This window comes from Ranitomeya imitator, chromosome 2 (genome assembly GCF_032444005.1).
Source record: "Ranitomeya imitator isolate aRanImi1 chromosome 2, aRanImi1.pri, whole genome shotgun sequence".
Taxonomy (NCBI): domain Eukaryota; kingdom Metazoa; phylum Chordata; class Amphibia; order Anura; family Dendrobatidae; genus Ranitomeya; species Ranitomeya imitator.
The window spans coordinates 835,188,202-835,214,053 of record NC_091283.1 but is presented as its reverse complement, the minus strand read 5'-3'; the positions used below and the strand labels follow the sequence as shown (position 1 = coordinate 835,214,053).

The 25,852-nt window shown below is 40.7% G+C and overlaps 1 protein-coding gene and 1 long non-coding RNA gene across 4 annotated transcripts in view; both read right to left on the bottom strand.

The window, feature by feature from the left end:
• The window catches only part of LOC138666079 (transient receptor potential cation channel subfamily V member 6-like), a 39,722-nt gene extending 39,102 nt beyond the window's left edge, over positions 1 to 620 (bottom strand). The window contains exon 1 of one of the 3 annotated variants that reach the window (XM_069754204.1): positions 421 to 620. In XM_069754204.1, coding sequence (XP_069610305.1) covers positions 421 to 436 — 16 coding nt within the window. In that variant the 5' untranslated portion in view covers positions 437 to 620. Of the gene's footprint in view, positions 1 to 406 lie in introns of all 3 variants that reach the window. The other 2 variants (XM_069754206.1, XM_069754205.1) reach the window with 2 other exon arrangements.
• Positions 621 to 13,774: 13,154 nt separating this feature from the next.
• Positions 13,775 to 22,854, bottom strand: LOC138667831 (uncharacterized). Its single transcript, XR_011318948.1, has 3 exons — positions 22,785 to 22,854; positions 15,856 to 15,961; positions 13,775 to 13,882 (listed from the first exon to the last, which is right to left on the bottom strand). It is a non-coding gene; the product is annotated as an uncharacterized lncRNA (long non-coding RNA).
• Between the last annotated feature and the right edge of the window lie 2,998 nt (positions 22,855 to 25,852).

Here is a 25,852-nt window from a genome sequence, read left to right as displayed (position 1 = left end):
TCATATCAAACAATAAATCTAATTATTTAAGTAAAACTTATATACCGTACGTGTTATTAAATATTTATGTGAAATACATTTTAAATTTATTGTTTTTTACTCTCATTATTTTCAACTATTAATGAGGTGCAAAGGGTAACTAAATAGTAACTTCTGAATATTCAGGAAGAGCCGAACAAACATTTATTAAGATATTCTGCAAACGAAAAAAAAAAAAATCAGGAAACTTTTATAACAAATATATATAATCTAGTTATATAACATTTATAACCTGTGAATGCAAAGAATGTCATTTTTTTTATATACCGTATATTGATCGTGATTCAGTTACTTATTCAGGATTAGTACTGTCATAAATCATAATTGCACAAAGTGATGACCCTAATTGTTGGAATATTCTACTCACCTTTCAATACTTACTAATCTTACATGCCATTTGATTTTACATCAGCTTTGCCTTTGGTTTGCATTGTCAAATGAGTGATAAATTCCAGATTTTGTGTAGACATTGCTACTTTGGGTCCCGCTGATCCAGGTGGTGGGCGACCATGATCCGAGCTCCTCGTCTTCCAGAACCAAAGACTTGGTTCTGTTTGAGCAGATGATGATTTTTCGAGATGGGATAGGGGAGGGGGAAGTGTTTATTATCCAGACCATGTGGAGGAATGTGGTGAGACCTGTTCGGGAACTTGGGTCAGGTACAGAAGATGACAAACTGTTCCAAACGTACACACGACACGAACTCATCCACCTAGACAAATGGATGGTAAGGGTCTTAAAGGGATGTTCCACTACTTTTATACTGATGACCTATCTTTAGGAAAGGTCTTCAACATCATATTGGTGGGGGTCCGACACTTGGCACCCCCACTGATCAGCATTTCTGAGTGGTGGCTGAACGTGAGCAGCTATGGAGCTGAACAGCAGGGCTCCATCGTAGTGGCCACTGCCGAATACTGCAGATGTTTTTGATCTGCAGTACCTGGAGGTGGCCACTACAGAGTTGACAGACCTCTGCTTTTCAGCTCTACACCTGCTAACATCCGTCCTCTGCCAGCACTGAGAACAGCAGATTTGGGGGGACGCCGGTTATCGGTCCCTCACCAACCTGATAATGATGACCCATCATTTTAATGACTCATTGACACATGTAAGTAGTAGAAAAATCCTTTCATTGTCTCCAACAATCATGCATCGTGGTAGTAGGATCTGGCTGCGTGTGTATCAGCCTTATCACCCGTTCTTTGCCTGCACACGACCTAAATTTGAGAACCCTGCTGCAGTGTAGGAGATTCCTATAATGGCTTTAATGCAAAAAAACAACAAGAGGGAGCGCACATGAGCTTTAATGGCATCTACGTTATGTATATACATCATAAACAGCACATGGTAAGTTAACGTCTGTCTACAGGATAATGATAACTTACAGTGCCTTGAAAAAGTATTCACACCCCTTGAACTTTCCCCTTTTTTCATGTTCCACCCACAAATGTAAATGTATTTCATTGGGATTTCATGTGATACCAACACTAAGTAGCAAGTATCTGTGGCGTGTAAATGAAATGATACATGAATTTCTAGATATTTTAGAAATATAAACCTGGAAATTTTGAAGTGCATTTGTATTCATCCCAAGTGAGTTCACACTTTGTCGGACCACCTTTTGAGGCAATTACTGCCTTTTAGGGTCTGTCTCTCCAGCTTTGCATGTCTAGAGGTGACATTTTTGCCCCTTCTTTTTTGCACAATCAATCTCACTCAATGAGAATGGATGGAGACGTCGGTGATCAGCAATTATCACATCTTGTCTCAACTTCTAAATAAGATTTTGGTTTGGACTGCAACTGGGCCGTTCACGCACATTAATATGTTTTGATATAAACTCTCCATTGTTACTGTGGCAGGATGTTTAGGGTTCTTGTCCTGCTGGAAGGTGAACCTACACCCCAGTCTCTACAGTAGTCTATTACATTCACTAAAGGATTGCCCTGTATTTAGCTCCATCCATCTTCTCATCAACTCTGACCAGCTTCCCTGCCCCTGCTGAAGAAAAGCCTCCACACGGCAGGATAATGCCACCATCATGTGTGATGGCAGGGATGGTGTTTTCAGGGTGATGTGCAGTGTTACATTTTCGCCACACATAGCATTTTGCATTTAGAGCAAAAAGTTCTCCTTTGGATGCATCTGACCAGAGCCCCTTCTTCCACGTTTGCTTTGTTTCCCCTACATGGTAACAGTTGAAAATAGAAGTTTACATACACTATATGAAAAAACACATCTGAAGGTTTTTTTCAACATCTGACATGAAATCAGAATAAACCATTCCTGTTTAAGGTCAATTAGGATTACTATAATTATTAATATTTGCCAAATGCCAGAATAATGAGAGAGAGAGAGCGAGAGAGAGAGAGAGAATGTTTCAAGGCATTTTTATTACTTACTGCAAAGTCAAAAGTTTACATATACTAAGATTACTATGCCTTTAAACAATTCTGGACTGCCCATATGATGATGTCATGTGTTTGCAACATCTGAGTTAATTAGAGACACACCTGTGGATGTATTTTAATGCACATCTGTATCACACTGCTTCTTTGTGTAGCATCATGGTAAAGGCTCAAAAAATAGACCAAGATATCAGGAAGAGAAATGTGGACTTGAACAAGTCTGACTCATCCTTGGGTTCAATTTCAAGATACCTGAAGATGCCTCTTTCATCAGTACAAATAATTATACGCAAGTACAAACAAGATCGGAATGTGCAGCCATCATTCCGCTCAGGAAGGAGATGGGTTCTGTGTCCCAGAGATGAACGTGCTTTGGTCAGACATGTGCATACCATCCCAAGGACAAAAGCAAAAGACCTTGTGAAGATGATAGTGGAAACTGGTAAGATTGTATCAATATACACAGTGAAACGAGTACTGTATCAACATGGGCTGAAAGGCCACTCTGCCAAGAAGAAGCCATTACTCAAAAAGAAACAAAAAAGCCAGATTAATGATAGCAAATACACACAGGAACAAAGAGCTTAATTTTTAGGGACATGTCCTGTGGCCTGACCAACATAAAATTTAACTTTTTGGGCATAATGACCATCATTATGTTTGGAGGAGAAAGGGAGAAGCTTGGAAGCCTGAGAACACCATCCCCACTGTAAAACACGGGGGAGGCATCATCATGTTGTGGAGTTGTTTTGCTGCAGGACGGACTGGTGCACTTCACAAAATAGATGACATCTTGAGAAAATAAGATTATTGTCACAACACAGTTGTCGAGTGACCTGGGGACCAGTGGCTATTTTCCTGGCCTTAACACTAGGGGGTGCCCTAGCTCGCCCTGTTCCCCGGGATACTTCAGATGGCAAAGATGCCGGGGCCTTCCCCCTTGCCTTATCTCCTAAGTTAGCCCTTCATATGTCCCCTTCTCCCACAGAGTGAAGAGGGGGTGCTGCTGTGCACCGCAGTACATCAACCCGACAAACAGGGCAACAAAGACAAGGGGAAAGACAAAGGGAAACTGAAAACTCCACACACTCACACAAACTATTCATTCACATATAACAGAGGAATCCACCAGGGTGTGCAGGAAGGGGAAAAAAGCAAAACGGGGAAGGATAAGGGATTATCAAGAGTACAAATCAAACAACAGTCGCTTATATCATGCAGATGTGTCTTTTTATATAGTGTATGGAAACTCCTGGTTTCAACTGTACGTGCAAACTGAACTGATTATAGCTTGCTATTAAAAATGGCTTTCTTCTTGCCACTCTTCCATAAAGGCCAGACTTGTGGCGTATATGACTAATACTTGTCCTGTGGACATATTCTCCCCCTGAGCTGTGGATCTCTGCAGCTCCTCCAAAGTGACAATGGGCCTGGTGGCTGCTTCTCTAATTAGTGCTCTCCTTGCTTGGGATGTCAGGTTAAGTGGACGGCCATGTTTTGGTAGGTTTGCAGTTGTGCCATACTCCTTCCATCTGTGGATGATGGATTGAACAGTGCTCCGTGACATGTTCAAAACTTGCACAATTTTTTTTTTTTCTTTTACAACTTAACCATTCCTCTCTACAACTTTATCCCTGACCTGTCTGGTGGGCTCCTTAGTTTTCATGACACTGTTTGATCCCTAATGTTCTCACACAAACCTCTGAGGCCTTCACAGAACAGCTGTAGTTATACTGAGAAGAAATTCCACACAAGCGGACTCAATGTACTAATTATATGACTTCTGGAGGCAATTGGTCACTAATGATTTTAACTAGGGGTATCACACTACAGGAGGCTGAATACAAATGCAGCGCCCCAGAGACCTGGTCATTGCAGTATGACACTCTGCCGCTAAGGAGAGTGGCGGTACGTCTGATGGCACTAAGGAGTTCTCCTGACCAGGTATCACCAGAACACATTACACTTCACAATCCGGCCACTAGGGGGAGAAAAAGGCTTTATTTATTGGGCCACTCCTCACACTGGTAAAACTAGGGGCTGGGGAGGAAGTTAGTCAGAAGCTGACTGGGTTGGAACCAGGCAACATCCCGTGGCAGGGGGTGTTGCAGGGAGAAGGCACAGGGGGGTCCCTGTCAGGCGTGGGAACCTGGCAGGTGCCTAGCGAACAGAACAGAACGTAACGGAACCGCGCCTGCACACCCTGTGGCGGTATCCTGAGAAAGAGACATGAAGGGAAGGATATTGTGGAATAGTGTAAACGAGATCAAGCACAAAGGAGAGCCAGTAGGAGTCGTGCCGAGAGAGAGAGGCAACATCTTACTGAGGCGCGTAGTCGGTGGCCGGAACACCGCAGGAGTAACTGACTTCAGGCCTTACTTCAAACTCTGCCGGACAGTTAATTATAGGTTGGCTGTCTACCTTACTACACCTACGAAGACATAGGGGGCAACGCATGGAGAGGGGCGTCTCTAGGGTCCCGGAAGAGCTCCGAGCTTTCCCGTCATACGGGTGGTGTCCTAGCCATAACATACCTAGGGGACGTTAGAAACTAGTAACATCTGGAACCAAAGAACGAGAGAGCTGTAGAGAACGAACGAACGAGAACAGCAGTTGTGAGGACTATTCCGAATGCTCAGCAGGGTAGGACTACAACACACAGGCGCTAGTGGTAGGCAACGATTTCCATCTGCGAAGGAAACTCTGGATGTGCCCATCGGACCGGCCGGTCTCTGACAGCCCTGTTAAGCGTGCTCTGGATTGAGGATCCTGAAGTCTTCAGTAAAGAGGTAAAGAGACTGCAACCCTGTATCCTTGTTATTGCCTGCACCCTACACCATCACCATCTACCTTACTGGGAAGCCCTGGGGACATACTTCACCTGTGGGAAGATATACCATCTAGCTGCCATAACATCACCCCAGCGGACCCCACAGCAGCGTCGGTCACCCTGACCGAACACCACAGGTGGCGTCACGAACCCCTGACAGACTTATTTCCCCCTTTACTGGACGCCCCTTAGCAGGGTCGCGGACCGGGTCTAGCCACCGTGACAGCCTCAGCACCGAACCAGAGAGGCCCGGTACCGAGAACTCGTGGCCCTGTGTCTGGGGGCGATCCACAAACACACCTTACGATTTACAGATTTTTTTGTAATATTTAGAAAACCATGTATCAGTTCATTTATACATCCCAAATACTTTCTACTTTGTGTTAGTACATGAAAAACTCAATAAACAAATCTTAAAGTTTTTGTTTTCAACATGAAAAAGTTCACGGGGTATTAATACTTTTCGAGGCACTGTATTAATCAGTAAGGGTTTATCCACTGGGGTCAGCACAGATCGGCAGAACGGGGCACTTTTTTCCCAGTTAAGTAGAGCAGCATAGTGCATCTTTGACCACTGGTCTATTCACTCACTATAGGGGGGCTGAGCGCTGTGCTCAACTTTTTCAGCAGCATCCTGTAGATGGGTGATGATAACTTGATTTCATGAGAGAACCACTAAAATCCAGGAGCTTCAGTATAAATTTATTTACCGGTATTTTATTTCTCCTTTATTTAGTTCACATTATCACACTGAATGGTATAATTTGTTTTCAGCACTCAATTCAGCCATTATCTGCCTACTAGCACCACCTGCAGTTGACTACTAGTTATAGAAGGCTACAAAGCTCAGGAAAAATTATCTCCAATCACGGCACTTGTTCATTCATACTGTACGGTTTGTTTCGTTTTTGCCGCTTGTTATTGTCAGAATCAAAAAAGGAAAATAAAATACATTATTTCAGTTCATTAAAGAAATCTGAAAATTAAACATCCTTAAAAGAAAAAATATGCTTTTGTATATATTTTTTTTCCTCAGATGTTTAAAAAAAATGAATTTAGCACTTACAAAAATAAACTTTTTATCATTTTATATTCAAATAAAAAGTCAATATAAGCACTACAAAGAAATCACATCTATAATTAGAAAGGAAAACCAGTATTATAGTAGTTCTATTCTTGTACATAGGAGCAGTATTATAGTAGTTATATTCTTCTACATAGGGGCAGTATTATAGTAGTTATATTCTTGTACATAGGGGGCAGTATTATAGTAGTTATATTCTTGTACATAGGAGACAGTATTATAGTAGTGATATTTTTGTACATAGGAGCAGTATTATAGTAGTTATACTCTTGTGTATAGGAGCAGTATTATAATAGTTATATTCTTTTACATAGGGGCAGTATTATAGTAGTTATATTCTTGTACATAGGGGCAGTATTATAGTAGTTATATTCCTGTACATAGGGGCAGTATTATAGTAGTTATATTCTTGTACATAGGAGCAGTATTATAGTAGTTATATTCCTGTACATAGGGGCAGTATTATAGTAGTTATATTCTTGTACATAGGAGCAGTATTATAGTAGTTATATTCTTGTACATAGGGGCAGCATTATAGTAGTTATATTCCTGTACATAGGGGCAGTATTATAGTAGTTATATTCTTGTATATAGGTGCAGTATTATAGTAGTTATATTCTTGTATATAGGGGCAGTATTATAGTAGTTATATTCTTGTACATAGGGGCAGTATTATAGTAGATATATTTTTGTACATAGGAGGCAGTATTATAGTAGTTATATTCTTGTATATAGGGGCAGTATTATAGTAGTTATATTCTTGTACATAGGGGCAGTATTATAGTAGGTATATTTTTGTACATAGGAGGCAGTATTATAGTAGTTATATTCTTGTACATATAGGGCAGTATTATAGTAGTTATATTCTTGTACATAGGAGCAGTATTATAGTAGTTATATTCTTGTACATAGGGGCAGTATTATAGTAGTTTTATTCTTGTACATAGGAGGCAGTATTATAGTAGTTATATTCTTGTACATATGGGGCAGTATTATAGTAGTTATATTCTTGTACATAGGAGCAGTATTATAGTAGTTATATTCTTGTACATAGGAGCAGTATTATAGTAGTTATATTCTTGTACATAGGAGCAGTATTATAGTAGTTATATTCTTGTACATGGGAGCAGTATTATAGTAGTTATATTCTTGTACATAGGAGCAGGATTATAGTAGTTATATTCTTGTACATAGGGACAGTATTACAGTAGTTATATTCTTGTACATAGGGACAGTATTACAGTAGTTATATTCTTGTACATAGGGGCAGTATTATATTAGTTATATTCTTCTACATAGGAGCAGTATTATAGTAGTTATATTCTTGTACATAGGAGCAGTATTATTGTAGTTATATTCTTGTACATAGGAGCAGGATTATAGTAGTTATATTCTTGTACATAGGGACAGTATTACAGTAGTTATATTCTTGTACATAGGGGCAGTATTATACTAGTTATATTCTTGTACATAGGGGCAGTATTATACTAGTTATATTCCTGTACATAGGGGCAGTATTATATTAGTTATATTCTTGTACATAGGAGCAGTATTATAGTAGTTATATTCCTGTACATAGGGGCAGTATTATAGTAGTTATAGTCTTGTACATAGGGACAGTATTACAGTAGTTATATTCTTGTACATAGGGGCAGTATTATAGTAGTTATATTCTTGTACATAGGAGCAGTATGATAGTAGTTATATTCTTGCACATAGGAGCAGTATTATAGTAGTTATATTCTTGTACATAGGAGGCAGTATTATAGTAGTGATATTCTTGTACATACGAGCAGTATTATAGTAGTTATATTCTTGTGTATAGGAGCAGTATTATAGTAGTTATATTCTTGTACAAAGGGGCAGTATTATAGTAGTTATATTCTTGTACATGGGGCAGTATTATAGTAGTTGTATTCTTGTACATAGGGGCAGTATTATAGGATTTATATTCTTGTACATAGGGGCAGTATTATAGTAGTTATATTCTTCTACATAGGGGCAGTATTATAGTAGTTATATTCTTCAACATAGGGGGAGTATTATAGTAGTTATATTCTTCTACATAGGGGCAGTATTATAGTAGTTATATTCTTGTACATAGGGGCAGTATTATAGTAGTTATATTCTTGTACATAGGGGCAGTATTATAGTAGTTATATTTTTGTACATAGGGGCAGTATTATAGTAGTTATATTCTTCTACATAGGGGGAGTATTATAGTAGTTATATTCTTCTACATAGGGGCAGTATTATAGTAGTTATATTCTTGTATATAGGGGCAGTATTATAGTAGTTATATTCTTGTATATAGGGGCAGTATTATAGTAGTTATATTCTTGTACATAGGGGCAGTATTATAGTAGATATATTTTTGTACATAGGAGGCAGTATTATAGTAGTTATATTCTTGTATATAGGGGCAGTATTATAGTAGTTATATTCTTGTACATAGGGGCAGTATTATAGTAGGTATATTTTTGTACATATGAGGCAGTATTATAGTAGTTATATTCTTGTACATATAGGGCAGTATTATAGTAGTTATATTCTTGTACATAGGAGCAGTATTATAGTAGTTATATTCTTGTACATAGGGGCAGTATTATAGTAGTTTTATTCTTGTACATAGGAGGCAGTATTATAGTAGTTATATTCTTGTACATATGGGGCAGTATTATAGTAGTTATATTCTTGTACATAGGAGCATTATTATAGTAGTTATATTCTTGTACATAGGAGCAGTATTATAGTAGTTATATTCTTGTACATAGGAGCAGTATTATAGTAGTTATATTCTTGTATATAGGGGCAGTATTATAGTAGATATATTCTTGTACATAGGGGCAGTATTATAATAGGTATATTTTTGTACATAGGAGCAGTATTATAGCAGTTATATTCTTGTACATAGGGACAGTATTATAGTAGTTATATTCTTGTACATAGGGGCAGAATTATAGTAGTTATATTCTTCTACATAGGGGCAGTATTATAGTTGTTATATTCTTGTACATAGGAGCAGTATTATATTAGTCCTATTCTTCTACATAGGGGGCAGTATTATAGTAGTTATATTAACAAGGAACTAATGCATCCTTTTCTAATTATTTTCAAAATAATTGTGACATAAATGTTTATTCAGCCCCCTGAGTCAATACTTTGTAAGGCCACCTTCAGTGGTAATTATTGCTGCAAGTCTTTTGGGGTCTGTGTCTGTCAGCTTTGCATATCTACAGGTGACATTTTTGCCTATTCTTCTTCACACACTCGTTTTAGTTCAGTGAAATTAAATGGAGACATCTGTGATCAGCAATTTTCAAATCTTGCCTCAGATTCTTAATGAGATTGCGGTCTGCATTGTGACTGGGCCGTTCGCACACAGAAATATGCTTTGATCTAAACCCTCCATTGTAGCTCTGGCAGGATGTTTAGAGTTGTTGTCCTGCTGGAAGGTGAACATACGCCCCATTGTCAAGTGTTTTGCAACCTCTAACAGGTTTTCTTCCAGGATTGTCCTGTATTTAGCTCCATAAATTTTCCCATCAACTCTGACCAGCTTCTCTGTGCCTGCTGAAGAAAACCCTCTCCACAGCAGGATGCTGACACCACCATGTCTGATGGTGGGGATGGTGTTTTCAGGGTGATATGCAATGTTAGTTTTCTGTCCTACATAGTGTTTTGCATTTAGCCCACACAGTTATCACTTAATCTCATCTGACCATAGTCCCTTCTTTCACGTGCTAGCTGTGCCCCTTACCTAACTGTGCGCTAACTGAAAACGGAACTTCTTATGGCATTTAAAAAGGTCTTTCTTCTTGCCACTCTTCCATAAAGGCCAGATTTGTTGCGTATACAACTAATAGTTATCCTCTGCACAGATTCTCCCACCTGAGCTGTGGATCTCTGAAGCTCCTCCACAGTGACCATGGGCTTATCTGCTGCTTCTCTAATTAGTGCTCTCCATGATTGGGATGTCAGTTTCGGTGGGCGGCCATGTTTTGGTAAGTTGCCTATTGTGCCATCCTCCTTCCATTTTTGGAAAATAGATTGAACAGTGCTCCGTAAGATGTTTAGAGCGTGGGTTATTTTTTTATAACCTAACCCTGCTTTGTTCTTCTCCACAACTTTATACCTGACCTGTCTGGTGTGTTGCTTGGTTTTCATGATGCTGATTAAGTAGACAAGCCAATTGATATTTTCCAAAGACATAACATGAATCTCCTGTGCCCCTGATGCAAATTCTGTACCAAGTTTGTAACCTACTTTTTGCCATTTATGTCTTTTTGGCTGAGATCCTTTTGTATATGAAAAAGTTGCAAACAGATTAGGAAATAATAGATTGTGTGTGAACAAAGCAAATTTTAATTATAAGTATTAAAAAACACCTACCTAGTGTAACAAACAATGGTTAAAAATAACCATAGCATTAATAAAGGCATGGACCTGATAAACATACAAAATACCTGCCAGAACCCTATAATAGTCCTGACTGACTCCTGCCTGTCTGTGGAGGTTGACACACTTACGCTACGTTCACATTTGCGTCTTTGGGCGCAGCGTCGTCGACGCAACGCAAAACGCATATACACAACGCAGCGTTTTTTTGACGCATGCGTCTAGACACTTCATCAATGTGTTTTTTCTCAAAAGGTGCATGCGTTGTACAACGCAGGTCAACGCAGGCACCTGCGCCCTATGCGTTTATCATAGACACTAATGTGTTTTTTTGGGGCGCATGTACGACGCAAGTGCGTCGCATGCGTTTTTGTTTGGAAATTCGGTGCAGGCAAAATGCTACATGTAGCGTTGCCTGCGCCCTGTCTGGTGCACCAAAATAACGCATGCGTCGAACAACGCTTCACAACGCATACCGGCGCATGACCATGCTTCCCACATGTTAAAGATAGGGGCGCATGACGCATGCGTCGGTATCCGTTGACGATGCTGCGCCCAAAGACGCAAATGTGAACGTAGCATTAGGGAAGTAGAAATCCTTTTGGCCTTAGGCACCAGTGCCCGATGCGACTATTGCCACCACACCCTCTACAACTAACCCCCATAGTTTTCCTACAAGTTTAAGTAAATTATCAAAAGTCAGAAGGAGAAATTTATTGTCACTAACTTTATTTTAGCCTGAATAGACATAGCAGGGAAGACAGAGAGCCCCGGTCAGACAACGCTTTTCCGCATGAACACACGTTTATCATATCGAGAGCCGCTAAATTTCTCCTTCTGGATTATGGGTCATTACTTTCTGTAAACTGAGCACCATTACCTGTGCCTCTTGATGCCTGCACTAGGGGATGGTTTGATGGGCAGCACCGTGGCTCCGTGGTTAGCACTGCAGCCTTACAGCACTGGAGTCCTGGGTTCAAATCCTACCAAGGACAACATCTGCAAGGAGAGTGTATGTTCTCCCGTGTTTGCGTGGATTTCCTCCGGGTTCTCCGGTTTCGTCCCACATTCCAAAGACATACTGATACGGGATATAGTTTGCGAGCCCCAATGGGGACAGTGATGATAATGTCTGTAAAGCGCTGTGGAATTAATGGAGCTATACATGTGAGTAAAATAAATAAATAAATGGTCCGTGGACATTGTGGTTTTCCTTTATTCTGTGAAGCTGGAGCTTTCACTGTTGGCGAGCGATTCTTCCTTTGTAAATTACCAAAAGTCCAACCAGCAAAGCATTCGCACCTCCAACTCACATTCTCTTGAACATTCAAGCACCATATACCATCCTTTCTAATTACATTAAAACCTTTTTATTCTTTTTCTGGATTTGAGAGTCTAAACTCCAACCCAAGCATCCCTCGCTTCATGATTGACACCCTAATTTGACCTCCTCTCCTCTCTAAAAACATTCCAGATATATTATTCCTCTTTGCTCCTTGAAATTCTAGTTTTCTCCATGATTTTAACACCCCATTATCTACCACAGACATCTCTTAGGCTACGTTCACATTTGCGTCTTTGGGCGCAGCGTCGTCGACGCAACACAAAACGCATGTCAAAACGCATACACAACGCAGCGTTTTTTGACGCATGCGTTGTCCTATAGAATTGAAGAGCAAAAACGGTTAAAAAAAAACCCCATTACTTGCATTATACTCAAAAGGCGCATGCTTCGACCAACGCGGGTCAACGCAGGCACCTGCGCCCTATGCGTTTTACATAGCCACTAATGTGTTTTTTTGACGCATTTACGATGCAAATGCATTGCATGCGTTTTTTATCGGAAATGTGACCCATGAAAAATGCTACCTGTAGCGTCGTCCGTGCCCTGTCTGGTGCGTCAAAATGAGGCATGCGTCGTAAAACGCATGACAACGCATACCGGCGCATGTCCATGCGCCCCCCCATGTTAAAGATAGGGGCGCATGACGCATGCATCGGTATCCGTCGATGACGCTGCACCCAAAGACGCAAATGTGAACGTACCCTTATATTCTCCATAACTCTCATGGATTTTCTAGGTGCATGAGGAATCGGAAAAAAAAATCATATGGGACACTCATCCGTTCTTCCACTGTCTCCCACCCACCCTTTGGCTCTGTTTTTTTCTCTTTAGCCCTCACTCTTTGGCACTCATTATGGCTCACATGTTGTCATCATGACATGATCTATGAGGCCTATTGAGCACAAAACAGTGAAGACTGGAGAGTAGACAAGAACGGGGTCAGCAGATGACCGTGCGGGAAGCTGCAGCGGCGGGACAGGTGAGTGGCGAAATTAGTGTAGTATTTTGTATCTTGTAATCCTTCCCAGGCCTTATAAGAAAAAAATCCAGCGAAATTGCAAAAAAAATTGAATTATGCCCAATTAGCATTTTTTTGTGAAACTCAAAATTCAATTCACTCAACTCTGCGCGTGATAACATTTTAATAACTGTGGGTCCAACCTCAGGGCCATGCATGGGCATCCCTACTCTATTCTTTGTCCATAGGTCTGCCAGAGATAGTCAAGTTTTAGCGATTGGCTATCTCCATGACACGCGGTCAATAAATTGAGCTCTGGCTTACATACGCAGCCACTTCTTCATTCTATCGAGGCATTAGAGCCTTATTCTCAGGAACAATGGGGTCCATTGATCAGACCCCCAGCAAGTAGGGAGCAATGACAAAACCAAAGATCAAGGGTCCCAAAACAAAATCTTCAAAAATTATGGGTCTTTAATAGAATTGGTTTTCCTTTATGAACCACAGGGACCTTTTGGGCCCCCCAGACTTTATGACTCAGGTTCAAAATTAACTCCTGCCTCCTCTGGCAAACCCTCTAAGCCATTGCCTATCAGTCAGTACGGTTCTTAAAAAATGACACAAATATTTGCAGTAATAATGCAGTTTTATTTTGATCCATCATGCATAGATAGTCGCTTTACAAGTATTCACCCATGGACCCAGCCGAGGCTTACATCATCACTACAGTCCCAGTCACTACAATATTGTCCCATTATATCCATTATATATTACAGATTTCTGTCTGGAACATTGTATGAGGTTTCAGCATTTTCCTCTGTAGTAAAATAAAGAAAAAAAGACAATTCATCAGTTTAGCAGCGCCAGAATATGAAAAAGCTTCACGTAAAAGGATCTGGGTCTCAAAAGCTTCTGCAAATATTCTCAGCTAATCAGCAGAACTGAATGGGATGCCATGACACATTTCCCTAGTTCCACATCCAGACAGGAAGTCAACTGGTTGCCCGTAAAGATGAGTGACTCGGCGGAAATGCAAATTCATAACATTCACTCAAATTCAACTAGGAAATGCAATTTGCTGGCCTCTCAGAGCATAATATATGTAGAGTTTATTATACTCACCTTTCACTGGTTCACAAGACTCACCTACTCTGTGCAGTCCCTGACCTGTCTGGTCTTCAGCCCCTCAAGCCCTGACCAAGCCCCACAACATCATGATGCCATGGGATGGTGACGTCTAGTGAGGCATAGTAGGCCTACGAAGTGTGTCCTTCTGTGACGCCATGACGTTACAAGGCCTACTCAGAGCCGGAGGTGGAGAAGACTTGACCAGGACTGAATGGATGGAGACCAAAGACCTGTGATGAGAAGAAAGGAGTGGACGGGAATTGTGAGAACTAGGTGAGGAGCTGCACAGAGAAGGTAAAAGCGAGTAGAGATGAGTGAACATAATTAAAGTGGACTTGAAATCCCCTTGAATTTTACAAAAATTCGGGTTCTCCCGAATAGAGTTTTTGTGATTTGCTCTACAGAAATTCAGCAAAACGGAGGTTCAGCCGTTATGTTAAACCATAGGGAGTCCAATAAATGGTTATAAAATCAATCATAGTCCCTTCACCACTCATCTGTCTCATTGCCCCAGAAGTGCACCGACCGGTCCTCTGCACCTCTCCCTTTTCCCCGTAGCACGCAACCTCTTTGTCCACTTCACTCCAGACCATAGCTTATGGTGCGACTGAGCCTCTAACATCTATGTGCAGATCGTGATGCAATGATGTCACGGTGCTCGTAGCATGAGTGACATCACAACATGGCATGCGATGACATCAGAGGACTAGATGTGTCTGAAACCATAGCCACGAGTGAGGCATCTAATGAAGTTGAGCATGACAAGAGATGAAGAACAGAAGAGGTGTTGAGGTCTTGGCGCCAGGCTGTGTGGACTTCCGGCAGGTGGGAGGTGAGGTAAGTATTGATGTCTTATTATTTTTACATCTTCATATATTATGCTCTGGGTTCTGGAGAACATTCAATTTACATCAAATAACTGCGGCTCAAATCGAATTTCCCTATAAGATCCACGTGATTTGGCAAATTCGATTCTCTGTAGATTCCATCATTGCCCTTAGATAATGGATTTTTTATGACAAATCTGAAGATATCATAGCAGCAAATCCTCTTTTCAAGACTCTTAAGCCTCGATTCATTAAAGTCTTTTTGTCAGAAATTTGTCATAACACACTTTGTTAAGTCGCAAAATTTTTGCGCAACGCAAGTTTGCACCACAAAAATGTTGCGACTTTTGACATTTTCATTCTAGTTTCAGCCCAAATGGGAAAAGTTGTGGAGTGACGTTACAGCTCATCTAATTCATGATGATGAGATGTGGGGTACTTTACTCTAGAAATGTTACCCCAATCACTGAGTAGAGTAAGATTTGTCACGAGATAAATCTCCAGCACACGCCATCATTCAACACTGGCATGAACATGAATTGGGTCTTCATTTTTGGTTAGATACAAAGAGTGTCTAAACTTTGGAGGACCTGTCCTGTCTAAACTTTGGAGGACCTGTCCTGTCTTGACTTACACAGAGATCCTATAGATGTAAATGGACACTGGGTAATATTTAATGCCCCCCTGAGGTGGCAATGCAGCGACACTAGATGTATATTACCAGGACTCCCAACATATTAACACTTTGGGCCTGGCTTTTTTTGTAAGGAATTCGTCTAACAAGTGGTAATTGTCCAAAGCCGAGACCCCTTTTGACTTCTAGATGGTTTCTTACCTGGCAGATAATAGTCATATATTATAATATTTGCTGGTTTCAAGGCACGGACACAGATCTCCTGCTTTATTGAAATGGAGAATTCATGTTGTTCTTCTAAATAGAGCTTAAGGCAGATAAAGAAGATTGATGTTATGCGAACAGCAGTATATCAGGCAACTTTCAATAAATGGAACTGATTAACAAATTAAGAAATTAATTGATCATCCCATAATATGAGAAGCAGCAAATGTACCAGACTTTTGCTCATGACCAATGCCAATTAATGGTTAATAATCGATGGGCGTTGGTTTATAACCCTCTTATACGGGTTTAAACTATGTAGGGGCAGATGAATGGACGCTTGTCCGATTGCTTGGTTCCCATTTACATGGGGGCCTTAAATTAAAGCGACTCTGTCACCTGAATTTGGCGGGCTCTGTTAACAGTCCGATGGACGGTGTTTTCTGTTCTTTCATGCACCCCTTCCTTTCCCGCTGGCCGCAATATTGTCTTGAATTTGATTAGGTTTCCTCCATAGTACACACGCACTATGTCCCGGAAGTATTTCACTGTGTTCCGGGACATAGTGCGCCGGCGCATGCGCACTAATGCTTTTTGGCTTTGCCCGCAGTTTGGCATAGCATACTGCGCATGCGCAAGGCTATAAACTGTGACGATATTTAAAACCAGTAAGAACCAATCACATGTGAACAAGCACGTAATGTGCATAATTAATTTAGGAAACACTTGTATAATTTCTATAATTTAATCCATTAGGCCGTTTGGTGTTTAGAAGCAGAATCCAATATATTTCTCGCATTAATAATTTTTTTGCGCCAATCACCTCCCCTTTCTGGGCAAGGTCACTTTTTCCAACCCATAACATTCCAAACTACTGATACTTTTTTTTGTTTCTCTATGAACTACTTGTTTGCCAATGAATACGTAATATTACCATTTATGAAATTATGTGTATGTTCAGACACATGTTTCTTAACCCCTTCACCCTCGGGTGATTTTCCGTTTTTCGCTTTTACCTTTCCTTCTTTCAAGAACCATAACTTTTTTTTAATTTTAACGTCAACATAGGGATGACTTGTACTTTTGAATGACACCTTTGATTTTGCCATAACGTGTACTAGAAAACGGAAACGAAATTCTGAGAGCGGTAAAATTGCAAAAAAAAAAAAAGGGCAATTCTACAATTGTTTTTTGGCTTTTTTATTTACAATGTTCACCATATGGTAACACTGACCTGGAAATATGATTCTCCTCGTCAGTACAAGTGCGAAGATACTAAACATGTGTCGTTTATTATTTAAGTGGTGGAAAAAAAATTCCGAAATTTGTATAAAAAAAACGTTTTTGCTGTCATTTTCCGAGACCTGTAAACGTTCTCATTTTTCAGGGTATGGGCTGGGTGAGGGCTTATTTTTTGCGCACCGACCTGATGCTTTTATTGATACCATTTTGGGGTGGATACGATCATTTGATCGCCTGCAATGTTGCGGAGACCCGACAAAATGTACCGTATTCTGGATTTCTGATCGTTTTCTCATTACGCCATTCGCCGATCGGATTAATTTACTTTATATTTTGATAGATCTGGCGTCTTAGAATGCGGCGATACCAAATATGTGTGTTTTTTTTATATTGTTTTATTTTTAATGGGGCAAAAGGAGGGTGATTTGAACTTGTGTTTTTTTTTTATTATTTTTTTATTAGTTTTTCTTTCACTTTTTACTGTATTTTTTTTTTTTAATCCCCTTAGGAGACTCGAGGCAGCTCGACCAATCGCCTGCACTACACTGGCTTCAACATTGTAATGTATAGCAGAAATGATTATCTCTTATGAACGTCAGCCACAGGCCGGCGTTCACAGAAGTATCGAGATGACCAACGCGGTGGTCTCCTGCAGACCCGTGGCTGGTATGACAACCCATTGGAGACACGCGATCATGTGACAGGGGCGCTGATGGGCGTGACTTGTTACACACTTTCTGGCCAGTGCGTGCTAAATGCCGTTGTCAGTGATTGACAGCAGCTATTAACTTGTTAACACCAGCGGGTGGATCTCTGATTAACCCCTCAGCTGTTAGAGGCATTTGTTTCAAGGACAAATGTGGGGTCAGCATTGCAGCCAGCATTAAAGGCAGGGACACGACCGATGACGTATATATATGTCATCGGTCGTGAAAGAGTTAACCTTCCCCAAGTGCAACCTACATATAATAAGTTACAATCTGTACACTTAATGCAGGATACGATATATTCTGTATCACAATTCATGACGTTGTTAATAATTTGGTCTTCTTTTGAGGAATTTCTATAGTTTTTATCTTTCGTTTCTATTGACAGATGCTACATTTAGTTTTTCCACACTTACAGAAACCTTTTTTGCCATCGCCGTGTTTTTCTGTTACTGCTGCAATCTTTGTCTAAACTAGGAGATAAAACGGTTCGCTAAGGAAAAACCTCATTTAGCCACAATCATATTTCCTCAAAAAGGATTTTAAAAAAAAAATTCCACCTTACACCGTGTTCCAAATTATTATGCAAATTGGATTTAAGTGTCAAAGATTTAAGTGATTTGTTTTTCAAATAAACTCGTGGATGGAATTATGTCTCAAGGCTCAATGGATCACTGAAATCTTAAACACATGTGATAATTAGTTTTCCAGGTGATTCTAATTAAAGGAAAACTACTTAAAAATGATGTTCCACATTATTAAGCAGGTCACAGGTTTCAAGTAACATGGGAAAGAAAAAGGATCTCTCTGCTGCCAAAAAGCATCAAACAGTGCAATGCCTTGGTCAAAACATTAGATATTTCCCCAAAACTTAAGCGTGATCATCATACTGTAAAGAGATTTGTGACTGAAACAGAGCACAGACCGAGTTCATGCAGATAAAGGCAAAATGAGGAAGGTTTCTGCCAGGCAAGTCCATTGGATTAAGAGAGCAGCTGCTAAAATACCATTACAAAGCAGCAAACAGTTATTTGAAGCTGCTGGTGCCTCTGGAGTCCCTCGAACCTCAAGGTGTTGGATCTTTCAAAGGCTTGCTGTGGTGCATAAACCTACTATTCGGCCACCCCAAAACAGTGTTCACAAGCAGAAACGGTTGCAGTGGGCCCAGACATACAGGAAGACTAATTACCAAACAGTCTTGTTTACTGATGAGTGTCCAGCAACCCTGGATGGTCCAGATGGATGGAGTAGTGGATGGTTGGTGGATGGCCACCATGTCCCAACAAGGCTGCAACGTCAGCAAGGAGGTGGAGGAGTCATGTTTTGGGCCGGACTCATGGGGAAACAGCTGGTAGGCCCTTTAAGGTTCCTGAAGGTGTGAAAATGACCTCTGCAAAGTATATAGAGTTTCTGATTGACAACATTCTTCCATGGTATAAAAAGCAGAAACGTGCCTTCAGGAGCAAAATCATCTTCATGCTGACAATGCCCCATCTCATGCTGAAAAGAATACCTCTGAGTCATTAGCTGCTATGGGCATAAAGGAGATAAACTCATGGTGCGGCCACCACCTTCACCTGACCTCAACCCTATAGAGAACCTTTGGAGGATCATCAAGCAAAAGATCTATGAGGGTGGGAGGCCGTTCACATCAAAACAGCGGCTCTGGGAGGGAAGAAATACGAGCAGAAACTCTCCAAAATCTCACAAGTTCAATGGATGCAGGAATTGTGAAGGTGATATCAAAGAAGGGTTCCTATGTTAACATGTAACTTGGCCTGTTAGGAGGTTTTGGAGTTAAATAGCTTTTTTGTTCAGTGAATGTGACCTCCTAATGCCGCAAATTCCACAAATGAGCATTTTCAGTTTTTTAAAACATATCAAATGTATAGAAATTCTACTGGGCCTAATAATTTGGAACAATGCATTGTGAGGTTTAATTCATTTTGGAGATTATACTGTTATCATTGGGAGGTTTCTTCAATAAAATTCGATGTATAATCTAATGGGTGATGACCGACCATTTAGGAAAATCCGACAAAAATATCATTTGCATAATAATTTGGAACATGGTGTATATAAAATAAGTAGATATTTGTATTTTATTATGGACTAGCTGAAGAGCCCGGCGTTGCCTGGGCATAGTAAATATCTGTGGTTAGTTATAGCACCTCACTTCTCTTATTTTCCCATCATGCCTCTCATTTTCTCCCTCACTCCTCTCATTCCCCACTAACACTTGTCATTTCAACCTCACATCTGTCATTTTCTGATCACTCCACTATTTTTCCTCACTCCTCTCATTTTGCACTCACACCTTTTCATTTTCACCTCACACCTCTCATTTTCACCTCATCACCTCAGTATATACATGTTTGTCATCTCCCTTATATATAGTATACATCTGTATGTCATCTCCTGTATATAGTATATACCTGTATGTCATCTCCCCTGTATATAGTATATACCTGCTGTGTGTCATCTCCCCTATATATAGTATATACCTGAATGTCATCTCCTTCTATATATAGTATATACCTGTATGTCATCTCCTCCTGTATATAGTATATACCTGTGTGTCATCTCCCCTGTATATAGTATATATCTGTGTGTCATCTCCTCCTGTATATAGTATATACCTGCATGTCATCTTCTATATATAGCATATACCTGTATGTCATCTCCTCCTGTATATAGTATATACCTGTAGGTCATCTGCTCCTGTATATAGTATATAGTATATACCTGTGTGTCATCTCCTCCTGTATATAGTATATACCTGTATGTCAGCTCCTCCTGTATATAGTATATACCTGTGTGTCATCTCCCCTGTATATAGTATATATGTGTGTGTCATCTCCCCTGTATATAGTATGTACCTGTATGTCATCTCCTCCTGTATATAGTATATACCTGTGTGTCATCTCTCCTGTATATAGTATATATCTGTGTGTCATCTCCCCTGTATATAGTATATACCTGTGTGTCATCTCCTCCTGTATTAGACCTTGTTCACACGTTATTTGCTCAGTATTTTTACCTCAGTATTTGTAAGCTAAATTGGCAGCCTGATAAATCCCCAGCCAACAGGAAGCCCTCCCCGTGGCAGTATATATTAGCTCACACATACACATAATAGACAGGTCATGTGACTGACAGCTGCCGTATTTCCTATGTGGTACATTTGTTGCTCTTGTAGTTTGTCTGCTTATTAATCAGATTTTTATTTTTGAAGGATAATACCAGACTTGTGTGTGTTTTAGGGCGAGTTTCGTTTGTCAAGTTGTGTGTGTTGAGTTGCGTGTGGCGACATGCATGTAGCGACTTTTGTGAGATGAGTTTTGTGTGGCAACATGCGTGTAGCAACTTTTTGTGTGTCGAGTTGCATGTGACAGGTTATTGTAGCAAGTTGTGTGCAGCAAGTTTTGCGCATGGCGAGTTTTGCGCGTGGCGAGTTTTATGTGTGGTGCCTTTTGAGTATGTGCAAGTTTTGTGTGAGGCAACTTTTGCATGTGTTGCAACTTTTGTGCATGTGGCAATTTTTCCGCGTGTGCAAGTTTTGCGTGTGGCGAGTTTTCCATGAGGTGAGTTTTGCACTTGTGGCGAGTTTTGCAAGAGCCTATTTTTTGCATGTGGCGAGTTCTGCGCGTGGCGAGTTTTGAGCGGCGACTTTTGTGTTTCGACTTTTATGTGGCGAGTTTGGTGTATTTGTGGTGAAATGTGTGCTGAGGGTAATATGTGTTCAAGCACGTGGTAGTGTGTGGCGCATTTTGTGTGTGTGTTCATATCCCCGTGTGTGGTGAGTATCTCATGTCGGGGCCCCACCTTAGCAACTGTACGGTATATACTCTTTGGCGCCATCGCTCTCATTCTTTAAGTCCCCCTTGTTCACATCTGGCAGCTGTCAATTTGCCTCCAACACTTTTCTTTTCATTTTTTCCCATTATGTAGATAGGGGCAAAATTGTTTGGTGAATTGGAAAGCGCGGGGTTAAAATTTCGCCTCACAACATAGCCTATAATGCTCTCGGGGTCGAGACGTGTGACTGTGCAAAATTTTGTAGCTGTAGCTGCGACGGTGCAGATGCCAATCCCGGACATACACACACACATTCAGCTTTATATATTAGATTTACGGTAATTTGATTAAACTGGAGACTATACAGCACGGTGTACTGAAAGGCACCGAGTATATTAATTGATGTTTTATTATTGATTTTTTTTATTTTATTTTTATTTAAAAGTTCGGATCAATTTATTTTCTTAACTTTTTTTTTTTTTACAGATTTATTGATATTACTACTATTATATTCACATTCCCTCAATCACCTTGTAATAAAATTACTTTCATCATTGACATTTTTTTTTTTATTAGAACAAACACGGCGTGCATGTACAGTATAAATTCATTATATGGGATTGTCTGTGTGTTCTGTTAGCCGGCAGAGTTGTATGGCCGCAGAAAGGACTGCGGTATATAGTAATATGTAATATAGTATTGAGGGTTGTATCAGCTTCCATCAAAATATCCCAAAAACATCGTTTTTTATTTGAATAGGAGAAATTTTATTAATTGTGGTTCAAATATCCAATGAATTTCGGCACAGTCGCTCCCTCCTTAAGACCAGGAAATCACCCACGTACCGACCGTACCAAAAAACGTCAGCCATGAAAGGGTTACTTTCTTCCCACCATGCCGCATATAGAATAATGAGGAATCCTGAGCCCATTGTCGAAAAAATGATGTTAGCAAAACCTGGGTGGCCATTATGATGACTTGTTTTAAGTTGTCCTCATATTTGCTGCATTTATTTAAATGGAATCCTGTACTGTAAGAAACAAACTGTCCCCAGTCAATCACCCCCCTGGATCGTCCACCGCACGGTCGTAGAGATGATCCAGTCACATAAGGAACCAACACGTGAATCTCCTTACTTCACCATACAATCATTTCTCACGTGACGGGACATTCACTCACCTCGTCTAGGTAAATGACACAAACGCCTTTCTGGAAGGAAACTTTCTTCACCACATCTAATTTCAGGAGCTGTAAAAGCAACGAAGGTTGGAATGTAAATATATATATATTTTTTAATGAATTTGGTTGTGTCCTATTTTCTTTACCAGTTGTCCCCAATCTATGACTCTGCTGTCAGTGCATGCTCCAGAAGTGGAAAGCAACAAATGTAACATATAATTTTGCCTCTTGCTTTAGATCATAAATATCAGACCGTACCATCACCTGCCCCTGCCACCCGCAGCACAAAATATATGTCACCAATTCAATGTTTCCAACCAAACTTCTTGTATATGACTCATCATCACGTCTATACTGAAATATCCCCGTCTGTGGCCTCCGCACTTTAACAGTTTTGCATCCCCTTAATTCACCATCATGTCAATTTACAAAACTCCACTGCCTATAACTGTTCTGTCCGTACACATCTGCCCTAATCTCCTGATACCTCCCCACACATAATCTCCAGTATATAACCTGTCCTCTCCATTCATCTCTGCCCTAATCTCCTGATACCTCCCTATACATAATCTCCAGTATATAACCTGTCCTCTCCATACATTTCTGCCCTAATCTCCTGATACCTCCAACACATAATCTCCAGTATATAACCTGTCCTCTCCATACATCTCTGCCCTAATCTCCTGATACCTCCCACACACAATCTCCAGTATATAACCTGTCCTCTCCATACATCTCTGCCCTAATCTCCTGATACCTCCTACACATAATTTCCAGTATATAACCTGTCCTCTCCATACATCTGCCCTAATCTCCTGATACCTCCTACACATAATCTCCAGTATATAACCTGTCCTCTCCATACATCTCTGCCCTAATCTCCTGATACCTCCTACAGTTAATCTCCAGTATATAACCTGTCCTCTCCATACATCTCTGCCCTAATCTCCTGATACCTCCCCACACATAATCTCCAGTATATAACCTATCCTCTCCATACATCTCTGCCCTAATCTGATACCTCCCCACACATAATCTCCAGTATATCACCTGTCCTCTCCTTACATCTCTGCCCTAATCTCCTGATACCTCCCCACACATAATCTCCAGTATATAACCTATCCTTTCCATACATCTCTGCCCTAATCTCCTGATACCTCCCCACACATAATCTCCAGTATATACCCTGTCCTCTCCTTACATCTCTGCCCTAATCTCCTGATACCTCCCCATACATAATTTCCAGTAGATAACCTGTCCTCTCCATACATCTCTGTCCTAATCTCCTGATACCTCCCCATACATAATCTCCAGTATATAACCTGTCCTCTCCATACATCTCTGCCCTAATCTCCTGATACCTCCTACACATAATCTCCAGTATGTAACCTGTCCTCTCCATACATCTGCCCTAATCTCCTGATACCTCCCCACACATAATCTCCAGTATATAACCTGTCCTCTCCATACATCTCTGCCCTAATCTCCTGATACCTCCCCACACATAATCTCCAGTATATAACCTGTCCTCTCCATATATCTCTGCCCTAATCTCCTGAAACCTCCCCACACATAATCTCCAGTATATACCCTGTCCTCTCCATACATCTCTGCCCTAATCTCCTGATACCTCCCCACACATAATCTCCAGTATATAACCTATCCTCTCCATACATCTCTGCCCTAATCTCCTGATACCTCCCCACACATAATCTCCAGTATATCACCTGTCCTCTCCTTACATCTCTGCCCTAATCTCCTGATACCTCCCCACACATAATCTCCAGTATATAACCTATCCTCTCTATACATCTCTGCCCTAATCTCCTGATACCTTCCCACACATAATCTCCAGTATATACCCTGTCCTCTCCTTACATCTCTGCCCTAATCTCCTGATACCTCCCCATACATAATTTCCAGTATATAACCTGTCCTCTCCATACATCTCTGTCCTAATCTCCTGATACCTCCCCATACATAATCTCCAGTATATAACCTGTCCTCTCCATACATCTCTGACCTAATCTCCTGATACCTCCCACACATAATCTCCATTATATAACCTGTCCTCGCCATACATCTCTGCCCTAATCTCCTGATACCGCCCCACACATAATCTCCAGTATATAACCTGTCCTCTCCATACATCTCTGCCCTAATCTCCTGATACCTCCCTACACATAATCTCCAGTATATAACCTGACCTCTCCATACATCTCTGCCCTAATCTCCTGATACCGCCCCACACATAATCTCCAGTATATAACCTGTCCTCTCCATACATCTCTGCCCTAATCTCCTGATACGTCCACACATAATCTCCAGTATATAACCTGTCCTCTCCATACATCTCTGCCCTAATCTCCTGAAACCTCCTACACATAATCTCCAGTATATAACCTGTCCTCTCCATACATCTCTGTCCTAATCTCCTGATACCTCCCCACACATAATCTCCAGTATATAACCTGTCCTCTCCATACATCTGTCCTAATCTCCTGATACCTCCCCACACATAATCTCCAGTATATAACCTGTCCTCTCCATACATCTCTGCCCTAATCTCCTGAAACCTCCTACACATAATCTCCAGTATATAACCTGTCCTCTCCATACATCTCTGCCCTAATCTCCTGATACCTCCCCACACATAATCTCCATTATATAACCTGTCATCTCCATACATCTCTGCACTAATCTCCTGATACCTCCACACACATAATCTCCAGTATATAACCTGTCCTTTCCATACATCTCTGCCCTAATCTCCTGATACCTCCCCACACATAATCTCCAGTATATAACCTATCCTCTCCATACATCTCTGTCCTAATCTCCTGATACCTCCCACATAATCTCCAGTATATAACCTGTCCTCTCCATACATGTCTGCCCTAATCTCCTGATACCTCCTCACACATAATCTCCAGTATATAACCTGTCCTCTCCATACATCTCTGTCCTAATCTCCTGATACCTCCTACAGTTAATCTCCAGTATATAACCTGTCCTCTCCATACATCTCTGCCCTAATCTCCTGATACCTCCTACAGTTAATCTCCAGT